This window comes from Prionailurus bengalensis, chromosome C1 (assembly GCF_016509475.1).
Source record: "Prionailurus bengalensis isolate Pbe53 chromosome C1, Fcat_Pben_1.1_paternal_pri, whole genome shotgun sequence".
Classification (NCBI taxonomy): Eukaryota; Metazoa; Chordata; class Mammalia; order Carnivora; family Felidae; genus Prionailurus; species Prionailurus bengalensis.
In genome coordinates, this window is record NC_057345.1 from 127,207,844 (window position 1) to 127,225,080 (window position 17,237).

The 17,237-nt window shown below is 36.4% G+C and overlaps 1 protein-coding gene across 5 annotated transcripts in view; it reads left to right on the forward strand.

Annotated features, from left to right (window-relative positions):
• RAB3GAP1 (RAB3 GTPase activating protein catalytic subunit 1) overlaps nucleotides 1-17,237 on the forward strand; it is a 112,948-nt gene that overhangs the window by 43,393 nt on the left and 52,318 nt on the right. For all 5 annotated transcript variants that reach the window (XM_043573276.1, XM_043573277.1, XM_043573280.1 and 2 more), the window contains 4 exons: nucleotides 7,634-7,753; nucleotides 9,251-9,416; nucleotides 13,983-14,082; nucleotides 17,129-17,210. In XM_043573276.1, the coding sequence (XP_043429211.1) occupies nucleotides 7,634-7,753; nucleotides 9,251-9,416; nucleotides 13,983-14,082; nucleotides 17,129-17,210 (468 nt within the window). The remainder of the gene's footprint in view (nucleotides 1-7,633; nucleotides 7,754-9,250; nucleotides 9,417-13,982; nucleotides 14,083-17,128; nucleotides 17,211-17,237) is intronic.

Consider the following 17,237-nt stretch of genomic DNA (forward strand, 5'->3'; position numbering starts at 1 on the left):
AGCCTGTTTAACTTTTTAAAGGGTATTTTATAAAACTGGTTTTTAAAAGATATGTGGCCATGATCAATTTTTGTGGTCTAGTCAAGGTAATTGATCTTAATGATGTGGTCTCTTGGATACTTCTGTCTACCTCCTTATATACTTGTCCTTTATCTTCTAATGGCTGATTTCTGAAACCATCAATAGAGGTTTATTCCCTTTATTGTTACTCCTTATAAAATAAGTAGCCCTAGGGGCGCCTGGGTGGCGCAGTCGGTTAAGCGTCCGACTTCAGCCAGGTCACGATCTCGCGGTCCGTGAGTTCGAGCCCCGCGTCAGGCTCTGGGCTGATGGCTCAGAGCCTGGAGCCTGTTTCCGATTCTGTGTCTCCCTCTCTCTCTGCCCCTTCCCCGTTCATGCTCTGTCTCTCTCTGTCCCAAAAATAAAATAAACGTTGAAAAAAAAAATTTTTAAATAAGTAGCCCTGAAAATGATAAAGATGTTAACCTAGGGGACATTTATGCCTAAATGTAAATTTATGAGGTCTTTACTGAGCAGAGGTTTTAATAAGAAGGAATGGTAGGCAGGATAATGAACCTCCCTACATCCTAAAGATGTCTACTTTCATAGGTTACATGGCAAGAAGGGATCAAGGGAGCAGATGGAATTAGGATTGCTAATCATCTGACTTCAAGGTTGGGAGATATGTCCTGGATTATCAGGGTGGGCCCAGTGAAATCACGGGAGTTCTTAAAAGTGGAAAAAAGGCAGAAGAGAGTCAGTGTCTGAGTAGTGTAATATGAGAACTTGGCCTGTATTGCTGGATCTGGAGAAGGCAGCCAGGAGCTAAGGAATGAGGGGAGCCTCTAGAAACTGGGAGGGATAAGGAATGAATTATCTTTTAGAGCTTCCAAATGGAACACAGTCTTGCTGACAAGTTGATTTTAGTGTGGCGAGACTTTTGTCAGACTTCTGACCTATATAACTGTAAGATAATAAATTTGTTTTAAGCCACTGATTTTGTGTAATTTGTTACAGCAGCAATATGAGAACAATACAAAAAGTGAGAGCATAAATGCTATTTGCCTGAGAGGCTCTACTGAGCTTGAAAAATACACTGAAAGTACAGCTGGGTTTAATTCATGATAAATTTTGTCTTTGTGGTTTTGCCTTTGTCTAGTCTAGTGTTTGGACGAACTTCAGCTTCGACCACACTTTAAGGGAATAGCAGCAACAACACAAAGAAATAGCCTACAATCTTGTAAGTTGTGTAGTTGAGTATTATGATGGCTTTTAAAATATATTTATTGTTGTGATTTTAATGCATTTTTTTAATTGGCTACAGAGAGAGGTATGTGTAAAAGGACCTGATAGTTTTGAGAGAATGGTATTTTAGAATAGCTCTAAGGACCCATAAAATATTCTTATTCTTTCAAAAGCAAAAATGTTCTGAAGACTTCTGGTAACAGTGACATGACATAAGTTGGCAGTTCCTCCTCTGCAGAAAAAAAAAAAAAAAAAGAAAAGAAATTGGAAACCATTTTAGAGTACTGGATTGCACAAAGGCAGACAACAAATTGAGAAGCATTTATTTTTGAAAAACTTCTAGAGTTTCAGTTAAGATGGGTGTATCTTCTGGCCGTTTTGCCTGCGACTATTCCTATTACTGCCCTGTTCTCAGTTTGTGTTGGTGAGAACTGGCTTTCCAGTCTAGGCTGGTCATGGAACCATCAGTTCTGTTAGTTGATTCTAGGTGGAGAGCAAAAACCCTGTGGCTCTGCCATCTTAAAAGTAGCAGACTTGAGTGAGTGGATGAGGAAAAGCTGTATGTGAACTAGGCCAGGATTGCAGTCCTGGTTCAAAGCAAGTGATGGATTAGTCAGAAATTTAATAGGGAGCTACTGTATGTATGAGAGCCATAGAAGAGTTTGGATACATTCCGCACACATCCCTATATGATAGGGAAACTACAAACGTGCAGGGGAGATGCAAGAGAGCCCAAACTTGAGAACTGGGTGCAACTTCAAATACAGCCCCTTTTCCGCCAACAGATCAGTTAGCAGAAAGTGAAAATCTAATGGTCTCAGGTGTTTGAGCATCTTCTGTGCCCAATTACTAGCTTACTACTAAGCTACATTGACAGTCTGTAGCTCCTAGGGAGCCTGGAGAAGAATAAAATGAGTGAATAGAGACATCAGTAGCTAAACATCTTGGGAAAGACAGATTGCACAATTTAAATTTGGACACGTTACTAAATACAAAAAAGAACCTTCAAAAAAGTTAAACAGGATTTGGTTTTATTACAATATATTATCTAATTGTAGTTTTTAACCACAAATTACTAGATATACAAGGCCATACAAGAAAGTGTGACCCGTATGGAAGTAGGAAAAAAGTTAGTAGAAACTATTCTTAGTGGGCCCGGATGTTGGATTAGCAATAACTTCAAAGCAGTTGTAAACACATTCAAAGAATTAAAAATATGCTACCAATGAGTAAAATGGGAAATCTCAATAAGTAAAAACTAATGAAGAACCGAATGGAAACCCTAGAGTTGAAAAGTATAACTGAAATAAACTTTCATCAGATGAGCTCAAAAGCAGGTCTGAGATGGCAGAAGAAAAAGTTGGTGGGTTTGAAAGATTAGTGGAAATTATCTAATCTGAAGAACAGAAAGAAAAAAGATTAGAGAAAAGTGAACAGAACTTCAGAGATCTGTGGGTCATTGTCAGGTGTTCCAAAGCATACTTGTAATAATAGAGGAGTCCCAGATAAAGAGAAGAGACAGGGAAAAAAAATACTCAAAGAAACAATGGCCAAAAACTTCCCTAGATTCAATGAAAACAAAACAAAACAGAACATTTACTTATAGACCCAGGAATCTCAATGAATTCCAAGTGGGATAAACACAGGGAACCACATCTAGACACATTATTGTCAACTTGCTGAAGCCCAAAGCAAAGAGAATCTTGAAAGCAAGACAAAAATGACTCATTATGTACAAAAGAACAATACTGTTTGCAGAGAAAACATTGGAGACCAGAGGGCAGCACAGTGATACATTCAGTTTTGAAAGAAAAAAACACCAGCCAAGAATTCTATATCTAGGAAAACCATCATAAAAAAAAAAAAGATGAAATAACAACACTGTCATAAAGACAGAATTCATTGCAAGAGACCTACCTAATAGGCAGTATTAAAGGAAAGAGGTGATAGATAACTTGGATCCCCAGGAAGGAATGAAGAGCATTGGAAATACTCCAGTAAATGAAAAGAGATATTCTTTTTTTTTTTTTTAAATAAAGTTTATTCATTTGTTATTTCTGAGAAAGAGAGTACAAGTAGGAGAGGGACAGAGAGAGAAACACACAGAATCCAAAGCAGACTCCAGGCTCTGAGTTGTCAGCACAGGGCCCGACATGGGGCTCAAACTCATGAACTGTGAGATCATGACCTGAGCTGAGGTCAAATGCTTAAATGACTGAGCCACCCAGGCTCCCCCTAAAGGGATATTCTTTTAATAATAATTTTTAAAACCCTATAAGATTGTTTAAGCCATAATTGTAACACTGCATTGTTGGGTTTATAACATATATGTAACATGTAATGTATATGACAATATTGCACAGAGGAAGAGGGGAGGAAATGGAGCTATACTGTGTAAAATTGCTAGATTTTACCAGAATTAATCTGAATAGAATATAAATTAGAAATGAAGATTGCAGTATCCAAGCATCTCTGGGAAGATAAAAGTGAAAAAAGAAACTGTTTATTCATCACCTCCTTTTTCTCAAGTATTTTGTATATGCTAGGTATTTAAATATGCCCAAGAAATTTTTTATTACTTATCATTAGTGTTTTTGGTGATCCAGTATTTTATGAATATATTCTTTATACTATTTGAAGAGGCTCTGAATATATTTCTTTCTAAAGTAAGAAAGAAATTCTACATGTCAGAGATGTAAAGTGGTAGCATTCAAAGTTGACGGTATGTTTTTATGATTTTCCTCTGTAAGATAAACAATAGGTATATCAGGTACTAGTTAATTATTTGTCATTATTTTCAGTATTTATTGGAGCAAGAATGAAAAATGTATGTTAAAATAGATAAAAATGAGTGATTGTCCTACCTTTTTCTGTTGGAAAATGGGATGCTAAGGCACATTTATATTTAAATTTAGTATTTAGTATATGCATATGTAATCTGTTTGATAAAACAGTTCTGTTATTAAAACTTGTCATAGTAGGATTTTTATTTGTGTTTATACATTTGAGCTCCTAATACATTTAAATTACTAGACTAGAAATTGTAGGATATATAAAGATTTATTAATGATTCTTATAATTTTATTCCCCCTTCACCTTTCCCATTCTGTCCTTCCCATCCCTCCTATGTCTACACACACAAAACAAGGGGGCTAAAGCATCTCATACTTACTAATATGGGAAATACAGGATATGTCCATCTGGGTATTTTATGAGTATGTCTGTTATATGTATATGCATTTTTGTGCTTTCAGTTTGGGAATTTTTTTCATAAATTGGATTTTGCCATACATATGCTGATCTACATTCTTCTCAGCATTTCATGATCACCTTTGTGTCAGTAAATACATACCTAATTTTTTTTAAACTTATTTATCTTGAGAGTGAGAGAGTGTGAGAGCCTGAGTGTGGGGGAGGGGCAGAGAGCGAGGGAGAGAGAATCCCAAGCAGGCTACGTGCTGTCATTTCAGAGCCTGACACGGGGCTCCATATCACTAACCATGAGATCATGACCTGAGCCGAAATCAAGAGTCAGATGCTCAGAAGCAACTGAGCCACCCAGGCATCTCCCACCCTTTTTCTTAATTTTTATTTTTTTTAATGTTTATTTATTTTTGAGAGAGAGACTGAGAGTGCCAACAGTGGAGGGACAGAGAGAGAGGGAAACACAGAATCTGAAGCAGGCCCAGGCTCTGAGCTGTCAGCACAGATTGAAATTCTGTAACCATTAAATGACAATTCCCTAATCCCTCATCCACTGGACCCTGGGCCCTGGTAACCACCATCCTACGTTCTATGTAAGTTGGACTGCTCTTTGTACCTCATATAAGTGTAGTCTTACTGTATTCATCCTTTTGTAACTGGCTTATTTCAGTTAGCATCAAGTCTTCAGGGTTCATCTGTGTTGTAGCATATATCAGAATTTGTTTTCCTTTTAATGTCGAGTAATATTTCAATGTGTGCATATATCACATTTTGTGTATCTGTACATCTACCGACAGGCCTTTAGGTTATTTCTACCTTTTGGCTAATGCATAAGCTGCTGTGAATAGGCACGTTTAAGTATCTCTTTGGGTGTGTGCTTTTAATTTTTCTAGGTGTATACCCATATGAGGAATTGTTGGTCACTCTATGTTTAAATTTTGATGAATCACTGTACTGTTTTCCATAGTGGGTGTACTATTTCACATTCTCATCCATCATGCTCAGTGGTTCTCAATCCCCCATATCCTTGCTAACACTTGTATCTGTTTTGGTTTTTTTTGCTTGTTGTAAGAGCCATCCTAGTGGGTGTGAAGCCGTATCTCATTGTGGTTTTGATTTACATTCCCCTAATAATTAGTCACGTTGCCCACAGCTTTTCATGTGCTTATATTCCATTTGTATATCTTTTTTGGAGAAATGTTTGTTCAGGTTCTTAGTTCACTTTTTAATCTGGTTGCTTGTTTTTTGTTGTTGGTTTTGCTCACTTTTTAAAACCCCCATTTAAATGTTTGCTTACTTGAAGACATCATCTCAGGCTTCAAGTAGATCTAGTATGGAAAGTAAATCAGTGGTATATATTCATCTTTCAAAGATAATGCTAGTAAATTTTAAAACATATTAGAATTCGGAGAAGAGAACATATTTAATGGAATGACAGGATGGTATTTGAGGTAAATCTTCAAAAAAGTATCAGTCAGATATTGATAAAATGAGGGGAAACATTCCAGTTAGAGTAAACAAAGGCATAGAGGACACAAGTGAGTTTATTGCAGATATACAGGAAGCAGTTCAGTTTGGCTTATTTATTGTTATTGGGAGTGTACAATCGAACAGTTTGTATGTGGAGAGGGAGAAGATAGTTAGGCAGCAGTTATCAGTGTTAAAGATACAGATGTTCTTTTACCCAGCAACTTAAGGGAGGTTAGCCCACAGTTATAATTGTAGACATAGACAGTGAGTGGTAGTATTGTTGCAACCACATAAAACTGGAGACAGAGTACTGATCAGTAGGGGATTAGCATTTGAAAAGGAGGTACAGAAACTGTATTTAGTGTAATCTCATTTGAGGGTAGGGTGAGTACATGGACATAATATTTCTGAAAGAGTAAGTAAGAACTGTTGACTGGTTGCACAGTATGGGTGATGGCATGTGGGGAAATGCTCACCTGTTTTGTTTTCTTTCTTACAAGGATATTAAAAAAAGAGAAAAGTATATTTTTAAAGACCTTTAGAGCTTAGACATCACAGCTCTGGGTTCTTTCCAGTATTGAATGCTGCTTCTGCATATCTACTTTTGATTTCAGGAGTAGGAGGGTGGAGGGAAGGTGAAAAGATGAAATGAATTTTTGTCATCCAAACAAGAAACAGATTATGGGTTGGACTATTTTTATTTTGTAATCTTTATCACTGGGGGACTTCTTGAGAATGTTCATAAAAATAAGCATTCACAACTCTACATATCCAGAGTTAAAATAAATTAGGCAAATGAGTAATCCCTTTCACAAATTATTTAAAAAAAAGTCATTGAACGGGTGCCTGGGTGGCTCAGTTGGTTAAGCGTCTGACTTGGGCTCAGGTAATGATTGCATAGTTTGTGGGTTCTAGCCCACGTGGGTTCTAGCTTGTGGTTCTCGCTCTCCCTCTCTCTGTCTGTCTCTCCCCTGCTCGCTTTCTCTTTCAAATAAATAAACTTTAAAAAATTAACGTAAAAAAGCCATTAAATAAAAATACATTGAGGAGTGAATAGAACAGAAGTTTTCAGTGGGCAAAATCACTAACTTGACCTTATATCTTTATAAAGTTTGACCACAAATTTGTATAAAGGACTTGACAACTAAGTGAGAAGTTTTCATTTTTCATAGCAAGATATTGTAGCAAGAGTAAGTGATTCTCTGATATTTCGTGATGCCTATCTAATATGTGTTACTGAGTAAAAGAATACAAGAAATCGTTAATTAGGATACTTGAATAAACCATGTCCTCACACTTAGCACAACTACATGATGGCTGATTCCCTACCATTTAGGGAATTTATCAAACTTTATCTTTCCACACCAGTGGACTTAATGTTATCAGCTAATTAAAACAAGCTTTAAGTCTTGGAAAATTTTAAGGCAAAACTGTTAATGTTCTTTTTGTGTGTGTGTGTGATTTCTGCAAACTGCTTTTAATTTGTCAAGAATAAAGAGGAAATAGGTGAATAATGGAAGTGTTTTGCTAAATGAAGGAAATTCATGTTATTGACAGTTGCCATTAAAAAAGAGAGAGAGAGAAACACCTGTAGTTCAGATGTGACTTGCTAAACTTCCTTCAGGGAAATTTTTTCAAGTTTTTAAATAACAAATTTTTGTACTCTGAAGTTTTCCTTGTTTAATAGCAGTGATTCTTTTTTTTTTTTTTTAAGGTATGGATTGCGGGAGTTTGTGGTGATTGCCCCTGCTGCAAACCATGATGCAGTTCTCAGTGAATCTAAGTGCAATCTTCTTCTGAGTTCTGTGTCTATTGCTTTGGGAAACACTGGCTGGTAGGTGGACATTTTGAAATATATAGACAATGAGTTAAAAACTATTTTTAATTATAATCTATGAAGGAAAAAGTTTACTAAGTATTAGATTTTTAAAAAAAATGATCATTAGGGTTCCTACTTGTTCGTTATTGTGTTGGAATATCTTATGGAAGAACAAACTCAAAACCTTTAGTGAGTGCATTTCTAAAGGGAAATTTACTGAAATATTCAATGAATATTTGAAATGAAAAGTAAATTGTACTATTTTTGTGTTCTACTTCCAAATGTTTAGTTTATTTAAACTTTTTTGTTACAAAATCTAATTTTAAAACTTGAAAACTTAAAACATTGCCTCATTTAGCCTCAGCTGAGAATGTCCATGTCAAGTGACTCAAATTTTTTGCTGCTCTGTGCATGTCTACAAATGACTGAAAGTGCCAAGAGTATTGATTTTGAGGTACAAATAAATTTTAGGGAATAGGCTTATTTGCAAAGATGCAAATCTGAATAATGAGTACTGGCTCTATTTTCAAATGATAAAGTAAAAAATATTTCAGCTACTAATGTTGGTTTAATTTATATTTTCATACCTGTGAATCATATTTTATTTTGTCTTTGAAAGGCTAATATGATAGTGATACCAACAGGCCTGACCCCACGGAGGGTCCCTCAGGACCAACCAAGAGGATCCTTGGCTGTGTGCAGGATAGAAATCAAACATGGCTACCAGGAGATGAAAACAGAGATTATTAAAGGCATAGAGAGAGTGAAAGTACAGACAGAATGTCTGGGAGACTCAAGATAGGAGGGAGTTTGTCTTTGCTTGGGGTCTGGGGATTTTTATCGAGGATTGTGATCTGGTATACATGTCCTCTCTGGCATCCAGGAACTGGTTAGAACAAAGAGGAGGGCCCAGGTGTTAGTCCTTGGAGCCAGGGTTCGTTGGCATGGAGATGTCTAGTGGTGGTGGTCTGGAATATGCATATGATAGCTTTGTCTGGTCATCTTCACCTAGCCCTTCCTTAGATGTTATCTGTTCTAACGAAATCGTTAACTCCTTGTCTCTTACAAGGAGGACAAACTGTTTGCATTCTGAAGCACATGTAAAGTGGAGGCGCAGGTCCTAGCAAGAATGGAAACAGGAAAAGGAGCAAAAAGCAGATTTTTATGGAGTCCTTCAATATCCATATCTCAATTGATCGCTTTTATTCAAGAAAATTTTCATTCTGCCTGTTTTGACTTTCAGCTATTTTAAAACAATTTTCTGACTCAAAAGTGCCACTAGATGATAGTTTCTTTAGCTTATTAGTTTAAGGAGAAAAGAAACTAATAGTTTTTAGTATGAGGAGAAAAGGAACTAGTAGTGTCTCTGTTAATGTAAGTATGATGAATGATTCTTGGTTAGTGTTTTTAAATATTTGAGATTAAGATAATATAATGGGGAAATTTTTAGATTTAGGATTACTCAGTGTTTAATGAACTTAAAGTCTATTCCTATTGAATTTTGTCCTACAGCCAGGTGCCACTCTTTGTGCAAATTCATCACAAATGGCGAAGAATGTATGTGGGCGAATGTCAGGGTCATGGTGTCCGAACTGATTTTGAAATGGTTCATCTTCGGAAAGTGCCAAATCAGTACACTCATTTATCAGGCCTGCTGGATATCTTCAAATCAAAGATTGTGAGTTTGCATTGATATTATCATTCTTATCTGGGATCCAGATAAAAGTAGCAGTTTGGTAATTTTATTGAGTATATAGAAACATTTTTCTATAATACCAACAATGTTATTACTTGGAAGAAAGATATAATGATTACATAAATTATTATGTATGTTTAAAGAAATAGTATCCAATTAGATTTTTAGTGTACTAATGCTAAAGAACAGTTAATCAAAGTAATTTTGTTGTCGTTAATATTTATTTACTGTGTTACCGCTTTCTGCTCCTTCTCCTTTAATAGTAATACAGTTGTTGACCCTTGAACATTGCGGGAGTTGGGGCCTAACACCCCACCTCCCACGTGCACAAAAATCCACTTAAAACTTTTGATTCTCCCAAACTTAATTACTAACAGCCTGCTGTTGACTAGAAGCTTCACCAGTAACATACATGCTTGATTAACACCTATTTTATGTATGATATGTATTGTATATCATATTCTTACAATAAAGTAAGCTGGAGAAAAAAAATGTTATTAAGAAAATTGTTAAGGAAGAGAAAATACATTTGTAGTACTAAACTGTAAAAACCTCATCTTTAAGTGGACCTACACAGTTCAAACCTATGTTCATGGGTCAGCTGTTGCCAATCTCCTCAGATGAGTGTGTTTGGAACTTTGAGCTCCTTGAGGTCTCAACACCTTGGATTCTGAATTGCCTTCTCCCTCCCCCCCCCCAAATGTTCATTTTATTTGATTTTTAAAATTAATCTGGCTTATGTTTTATGACAGAGAAATAAGGCTAAATGGGATGTACTTAGTACATCCTTGGTGTTGTATAAAAACACTATCACAGAGATATGGAAGACTTGCTTGTGTTACTCTGGGGAAAGAAAATTGGGGCTTAAGTTGAGGAGCTGTTAAAGAGCAAAACCAGATGAGGAAATGGTGGATCGGGTCATCTACTTAGAGAAATATTTCCTTTAAGTGCTTAAGTTACATCCATCTCACTGAAGTGATCATACTTTACTAACAAATTGATATCAGGCATCTCTTGGTATGATACCTTGAATAGGATATATTATCACCTCTGTTGCATTCCTGCCTAAAATGTTTAACAAAAGTCACAACATCTGGGAGCAATCTCATGTTTCCAAAATTAGCCATATTTTGCAAAATTACTGGCCTAGACTCTTAAAAAAAGTCAGTATCATGACTGCTAAAACAAAGATTGGGAGCTGTTTAAAAAAAATTTTTTTTTAATATCTATTTTTGACAGCAAGAGAGAGTACAAGCAGGGGAGGGGGTAGAGAGAGGGAGACACAGAATCTGAAGCAGGCTCTATGCTCTGAGCTGTCAGCTTGGAGCCCAACACAGGGCTCGAACCCACGAACTGCAAGATTATGACCGTAGCCAGTCAGATGCTTAACCAACTGGGCCACCCAGGCACCACGTGGCAGCTGTTTAAATTAAGGGAGACGAAAATGACCTAAGAGCTAAATGCAATGCATAATCCTTGACTGGATCCTTGTCCAAAACAAAACAGCCAAAAAGAATATGATTGGGACAGTTTTAATATGGACTATATATTAGAAGATACATAGTCCATATTAAAATTGCCAGTTTTCTTAATCAGCTCATCACATCATCTGACAGCTTCCACAAAACTCACTCGTCTACATATGAAACGTCTCTCAAAATTAATTTTTTTTAAAGTAGGCTCCATGCACAATATGGAGCTTCAACTCATGAACCTGAGATCATGAGTTGCATTCTCTACCAACTCAACCAGCCAGGGGCCCGTCAAAATTGATTTGATAGGAGTAGAACTTAAAATAGTTGAGAACTGTTTTGGGTAGTTCAGATGTTTTACATAGTTAAAGCTACCCAATATGTGATTCTTCTGTAATAACTCTAAAGCTGTTTTTATAAAAATTACTCTTTAACATCTGCTTGGAATGCTTCAAGGCACTCACCCTACCCTGAAAATTTATTTCATTTTAACATAGATCTGATTTATTAGAAAAGACTTCCTTCAGGTAAGCAGAGCCGGAGGGGCAGTTTTGCCTTTTGGAGTACTTAAAATTTAAATTTGAATTCTGCCATAATCCTCTAAATATTTGAAAACTTACACTATGGTCTTTTTTCATTTAGACATTCTTCCTTCTTTCAGATGTTCTCTTTTTTTTTTAAATTAATTTTTAATTTTTATTTTTGAGAGAGAGGGAGAGAGAGACAGAGTGTCAGTGGGGGAGGGCAGAGAAAGAGGGAGACACAGGATCCAAAGTAAGCTCCAGGCTCTGACCTGTCAGCATAGAGCCGGATGCAGGGCTCAAACTCACACGTCGCAAGATCATGACCTGGGCCAAATTCGGATGCTTAGCCAACTGAGCCACCCAGGCACCCTCTGATGTTCTTTATATTTCATGGTTTTATACTCTTGATGGTTCATTTGGATATTTGTCTCTTTTAGAACTACATTTCTTCATTTAAAAAAAAAATTTTTTTAACGTGTATTTATTTTTGAGAGCACGAGAGACAGAGAATGAACAGGGGAGGGGCAGAGAGAGAGGGAGACACAGAATCCAAAGCAGGCACCAGGCTCTGGGCTGTCAGCTCAGAGCCTGACGCAGGACTCAAACTCGCGGACCACGAGATCATGACCTGAGCTGAAGTCTGACACTCAACATACTGAGCCACTCAGGCACCCCCATTTCTTCATGTTTTATGGAAATTTTCTTTGCAGGTGCATTTAGAATGAATGTTATATCTAAAATTTTTAACTTTTTCTCCCATCCTCTCTTGTGGTTCTATAATTTTGTGGTTGCTCCCTACATGTAGAAAATTTCAGAATTGGGTCTTAAAATGGTGTTTGGAGCCTCTTGCTCTGAGGTGTTATTAGGGGTATTGCATACCTGGTCCTGGAATCACTGGATTGCTTGCTCAGGTTATGAGAGCGGTCACTGACCACCCCCCCGCCCAACCCCCCATAGTAACTCTCCCCAGCCCATAACTTTCAGCAAAACTACCATACCAAGCAGGTATGCTCTGCCCCAGTGTCTGCCTTAAGCACAGTCTTGCAGTGCACTCAATCTGGACTGAGTTGAACTTGTGGTTCCACTTAATGCAGTCTGTAATCCTAGGCTGTCACTGCCTACTTCCACACCTGGAACTCAGCAGGCATATGCCTTGAAACTTTGGATTTTCTGCAGCTTTCTAGGACCCACAAAGATATTTATGTCATATTTGATCCTAGCTCTTTCTTTCTGGTTATCGCTTTCTATGCTTTCTATATTTATCTATGTTGCTGTGTAACTGGAGCAGAGGTTATGTGTCAAGGCAACTTTGTTATGGTTTCTAGACCATTTGTACCTTATTACGGGTGAACACTCAGTTAATATCTGGACTTGACTAAAAAGTTTATTATTCCTAAACAACCAGAATCTTACCTTGCTTGGCAAGGACACAGCAGCCCAAAACTATTATCTTTTTTGGGCAGCCACTTTACATTGTGACTTTAGATTGAGTTTGTATTCCATTAAAGCTACTAGTGACATTTATAGATGTTGCTGAGCTAAATGTCTCTTATTCTTCCTGATCAGCAGTATCAGGAACACCTGGTACCTGGTTAAATATGCAGAATAGCCTTGAATCTGTATTTTCACATGTTCCCTAGGTGATTCCTATGTATATTTGAGTCCTATTCCACATTAATGTAGGTTAACCATTATTAAGGGAAGCAGAGCTTATAGGATGTTTGGATGATATTAATTTTCATGATTAAAAAAAATTTTTTTTAATGTTTATTTGTTTTTGAGGGAACAGTATGAGCCGGGGAATAGAGAGAGATGGGACATAAAGTTCAAAGCAGGTTCGAGGCTCTAAGCTGTCAGCACAGAGCCCGGTGCAAGGCTCAAACCCATGAGCTGTGAGATCATGACCTGAGCCAAAGTCAGATGCTTAACCAACTGAGCCACTCAGGCGCCCCTAATTTTCATGATTTTTAGTGAATGTAAAGATGAATGTAAATTTTCTATTAACTGATTGATTAATACAATCTATTTTGCATGAGTGACCATTTGTCTTAGTCTAAAATTATGGTTAAATATTCCAAGACTGGCTTTAATTTGGGTTTATTTTCATTTAAAAGAAAGAGAAGGCATCATCTCCTCAATCCTGGTCTTATACTTGTAATAGTTTCACCTTAATTTTAAAAAAATGGGTAACATTTTTCTCACATTCATTATTGCTGAACAGAATAAGAAATTATATTTGTATAATTAAAATTGTTAATATTTTGAAGGAGCATTTATTTTGTTTCCAGGTAGTTATTTATTTATTTAAGTTCATTTACTTTTGAGAGAGATCTGCACACAAGTGGGAAAGGGGCAGAGAGAGAAGGGGAGAGAGAATCCCAAGCAGGCTCAGCTAGGGTTAGATCTCAGGAACTGTGAGTTCATGACCTGAGCCTGACCTGAGCTGGACTCTACTGACTGAGCCACCCAAGCACCCCAAACACCTCTCTGGCATTGTTTTTAAAACACTTTGTTTAAAGCTACACAATATTGTCTTTGCATTTATTTTCTAGGGATGTCCTTTAACTCCTTTGCCTCCGGTTAGTATTGCTATTCGCCTTACCTATGTACTTCAGGATTGGCAGCAGTATTTTTGGCCTCAGCAACCTCCAGGTGAGATAATTTAGAGCTATATTTAACTTACTGAATATAAATGGAAAGAAAATATATTCAGAAATTAAACTTATTTAACAGTGTGTTTCAAGTGTTTTAAATTGGAAATATTTGTAATTCATTCTAAATGTAGTATTGCTGATTTAATTACCTTTATAATTTTGTTTCTCTTAAAAAAAGCTTTGAAGTTTGCTCTAGAGACAGCATTACTCTATATGTGACGATCTATCTTTGAAAGCTAATATTATTTATAAAGCATCCCCCCTGCTGTGGAACATTATGTGCTGCAAATTAGTATGTAGTGAATGATTAAACTGTCTGTTTTTAGAATATAATAACGGAAGCCACCCTCATAAGCTGAGAGCCTTATGGAAAATAGAGTTTGAAGAAGAGTGCTAAATAAGAAAAGCAGGAAAGAGAAAAAAAATGGGTATATACACCATATACTTACAAAGAGCTCTAGAATATTTAACTTGCATTTGATGTAATTAAAATCAGTTTACCTCTTATTCATAAATGGTATATACCAATAGACTGATTCATTTAGTAATCATTAATTATTAGCAGGTTGTGTCTGGGTTGCAGGCATAAACAAGACATTACCTAAGTTCTAGAGAAGTTCACCCTGGTGGACATACAGCCTTAATAATTAAGTGAGGATTTGGCTCCTGGGTGTTTCTCTCATATATAAGTGTAATTACATTCAAGTATTTCTCATAAGAAATTTAACACAAACTTATAAATAAGTATTTTACCAGCCTGAAAACATTTTCTAGTCTACTCCCCCCTGCTGAGAAAAATAAATTAGAATAAAACAGTATTTCTTTATTGTTTATTTTTATTCCAAGTAGTTGGTTATTTATAGGATGGAAAGTTGGTAGTCTTGGGATGTTAGAATTAATGAAGTATATCCTCAGACTTTGGTGGTTATATATGCTGCTAGTACCTTATTTATGTACTGCACAATAATTTGAGACTCTGATGTGACAATGAAAGAACTGCATCTAAACTGCAGCAAAGGGAAATAAAAGCTAAGCTGAGAGTAAATTATAAGAAAGACACAAATGTTTGTTTTGGTAATTTTCATTCCCAGACAGCAATACCCTCTAGGCAATTTGTAGCCACTTTCTAGGTGAAAGTTTCAATTCCTGCCTTCCTTTTCCTTTTTTCAAAGTCTGCTCTATTATTAGTCAATTTTAAATATTTCCCAAGATAGTATAGTCTGTTGATGATCTAAGAGGAAGCCCAAGATCCAGAATGTTAGCATTATAATTTTGGTTGCCAAAAAGGACTTTGTTAATGTTTACTTGCCAGTTTAAAAAAAAATTTTTTTTAATGTTTATTTATTTGAGAGGGGGAGACAGAGAGACAGAGAGTGAGCAGGGGAAGGGCAGAGAGAGGGAGACACAGAATCCAAAGCAAACTCTTGGCTCTGAGCTGTCAAAACTGAGCCTGACGCAGGGCTCAAACTCGTGAGCCTTCAAGCCGTGAGATCATGACCTGAGATGAAGTCAGACACTTAACCCCACTGAGCCACCCAGGCGCCTCTCTTGCCAGTTTTTTTTTAATGGGGAGGACCAATATATTTATCTTACTCCTCAGTGAATTGAAGGCCATATAAATTTTTAACATTTTCTCATATAAAGGGAAGGAAAGGATTTGAACATGTAATACGGGCCAGACATTGTGCTTGGCATTTTATATGTTATTTCATGTAATTATCGTTTATCTATGAGACAGGTATTATCTTTCTTGGGGAACATATGTAACTTAGAGAACATAGGTAACTGGCCCAAGGTCACAAGTGATAAAGTTTGCTTTCAAACATTGGTGAAACTCCACATCCCATGATCCTTTCGTTCCATAGTGTTGCTTCTGAGTTTAATTGAATTAAGACTATTGTACAGTTATGGTACAAAATTTTTAGCTTATTTATAAAATATGCTTATTATACATTGTGAAGCTCTTAAAAACTCACATCTTGTAATAAAGCTAGTCATTGTAATCTTTATTATAAGTATTTGTTAGTTGGAAAAATGGAATGAAACTGACTTGAGAAAATTTACTGAATCAAGTAATTGAGCCATATTTAATGATTAATTTAGTTAGGTGACAGGTAATCGTCAAACATGATTTTAGCAAAACTGGGGAATATTCATAACAATAGAATTTAATTTGAGGAATTTCCAGTGTAGTACGAATAATGAAAAGCAGCCATCTGAATTATTTCAAAGAGAAATAAATCCTTTTGATGTCTTTTAGAAGTGTTTATTACCTCTTTAAGAGGGGTGGAGCTAAGGGGAGTGATTTACCCTCTAAATTCTCCTCTCATCTCAGATACTGTTCATAACAGAAAGGAATTCTTTGCTAAACTTCAAGTATTTCCATGTACTATCAACTGAAATAAAAATTTATTAATGATAACTAATTTGTTCTACAGAAATTATTGACAGCAAAACTGATGAATGTAGGTTGGTAATTAAATTTTTAAATACTTGGATAATCTTTTATATAGATAATATTAATCACATTTTTAGAAAATGCAAAAAAAATTACAGATTAATGTTCTCTCAAGCAATATTTAAGGAATATTTCAAAAGGGTAAAATGTAGAATGCATGGCTTGAATTAAACACTGTATAAATAGGAATTAAAGGTGTTCTTTTTTTTAACATTTATTTATTTTTGAGACAGAGAGAGACAGAGCATGAGCAGGGGAGGGTCAGAGAGAGAGGGAGACACAGAATCCGAAATGGGCTCCAGGCTCTGAGCTGTCAGCCCAGAGCCTGATGCGGGGCTTGAACTCACAGACCGCGAGATCATGACCTGAGCTGAAGTCGGACGCCCAACTGACTGAGCCGCCCAGGCGCCCCAAGGTGTTCTTTTATTGTAACATTCTAGGGGGAAGTCTTTAACTAGGCTGCTCTCTACATATATGCTATTGATATAGGCACATTTAAATCTATGATCTCCCAAAGAACTAACTTAATTAAATACTTATTTCTTCATTTCTTGCTGAATAATGGAATATTATTTCTTTTGTTTAGATATAGATGCCCTTGTAGGAGGAGAAGTTGGAGGCCTGGAGTTTGGCAAGTTACCATTTGGTGCCTGTGAAGATCCTATAAGGTGGGAGTTTCAATATATCATTTGAAT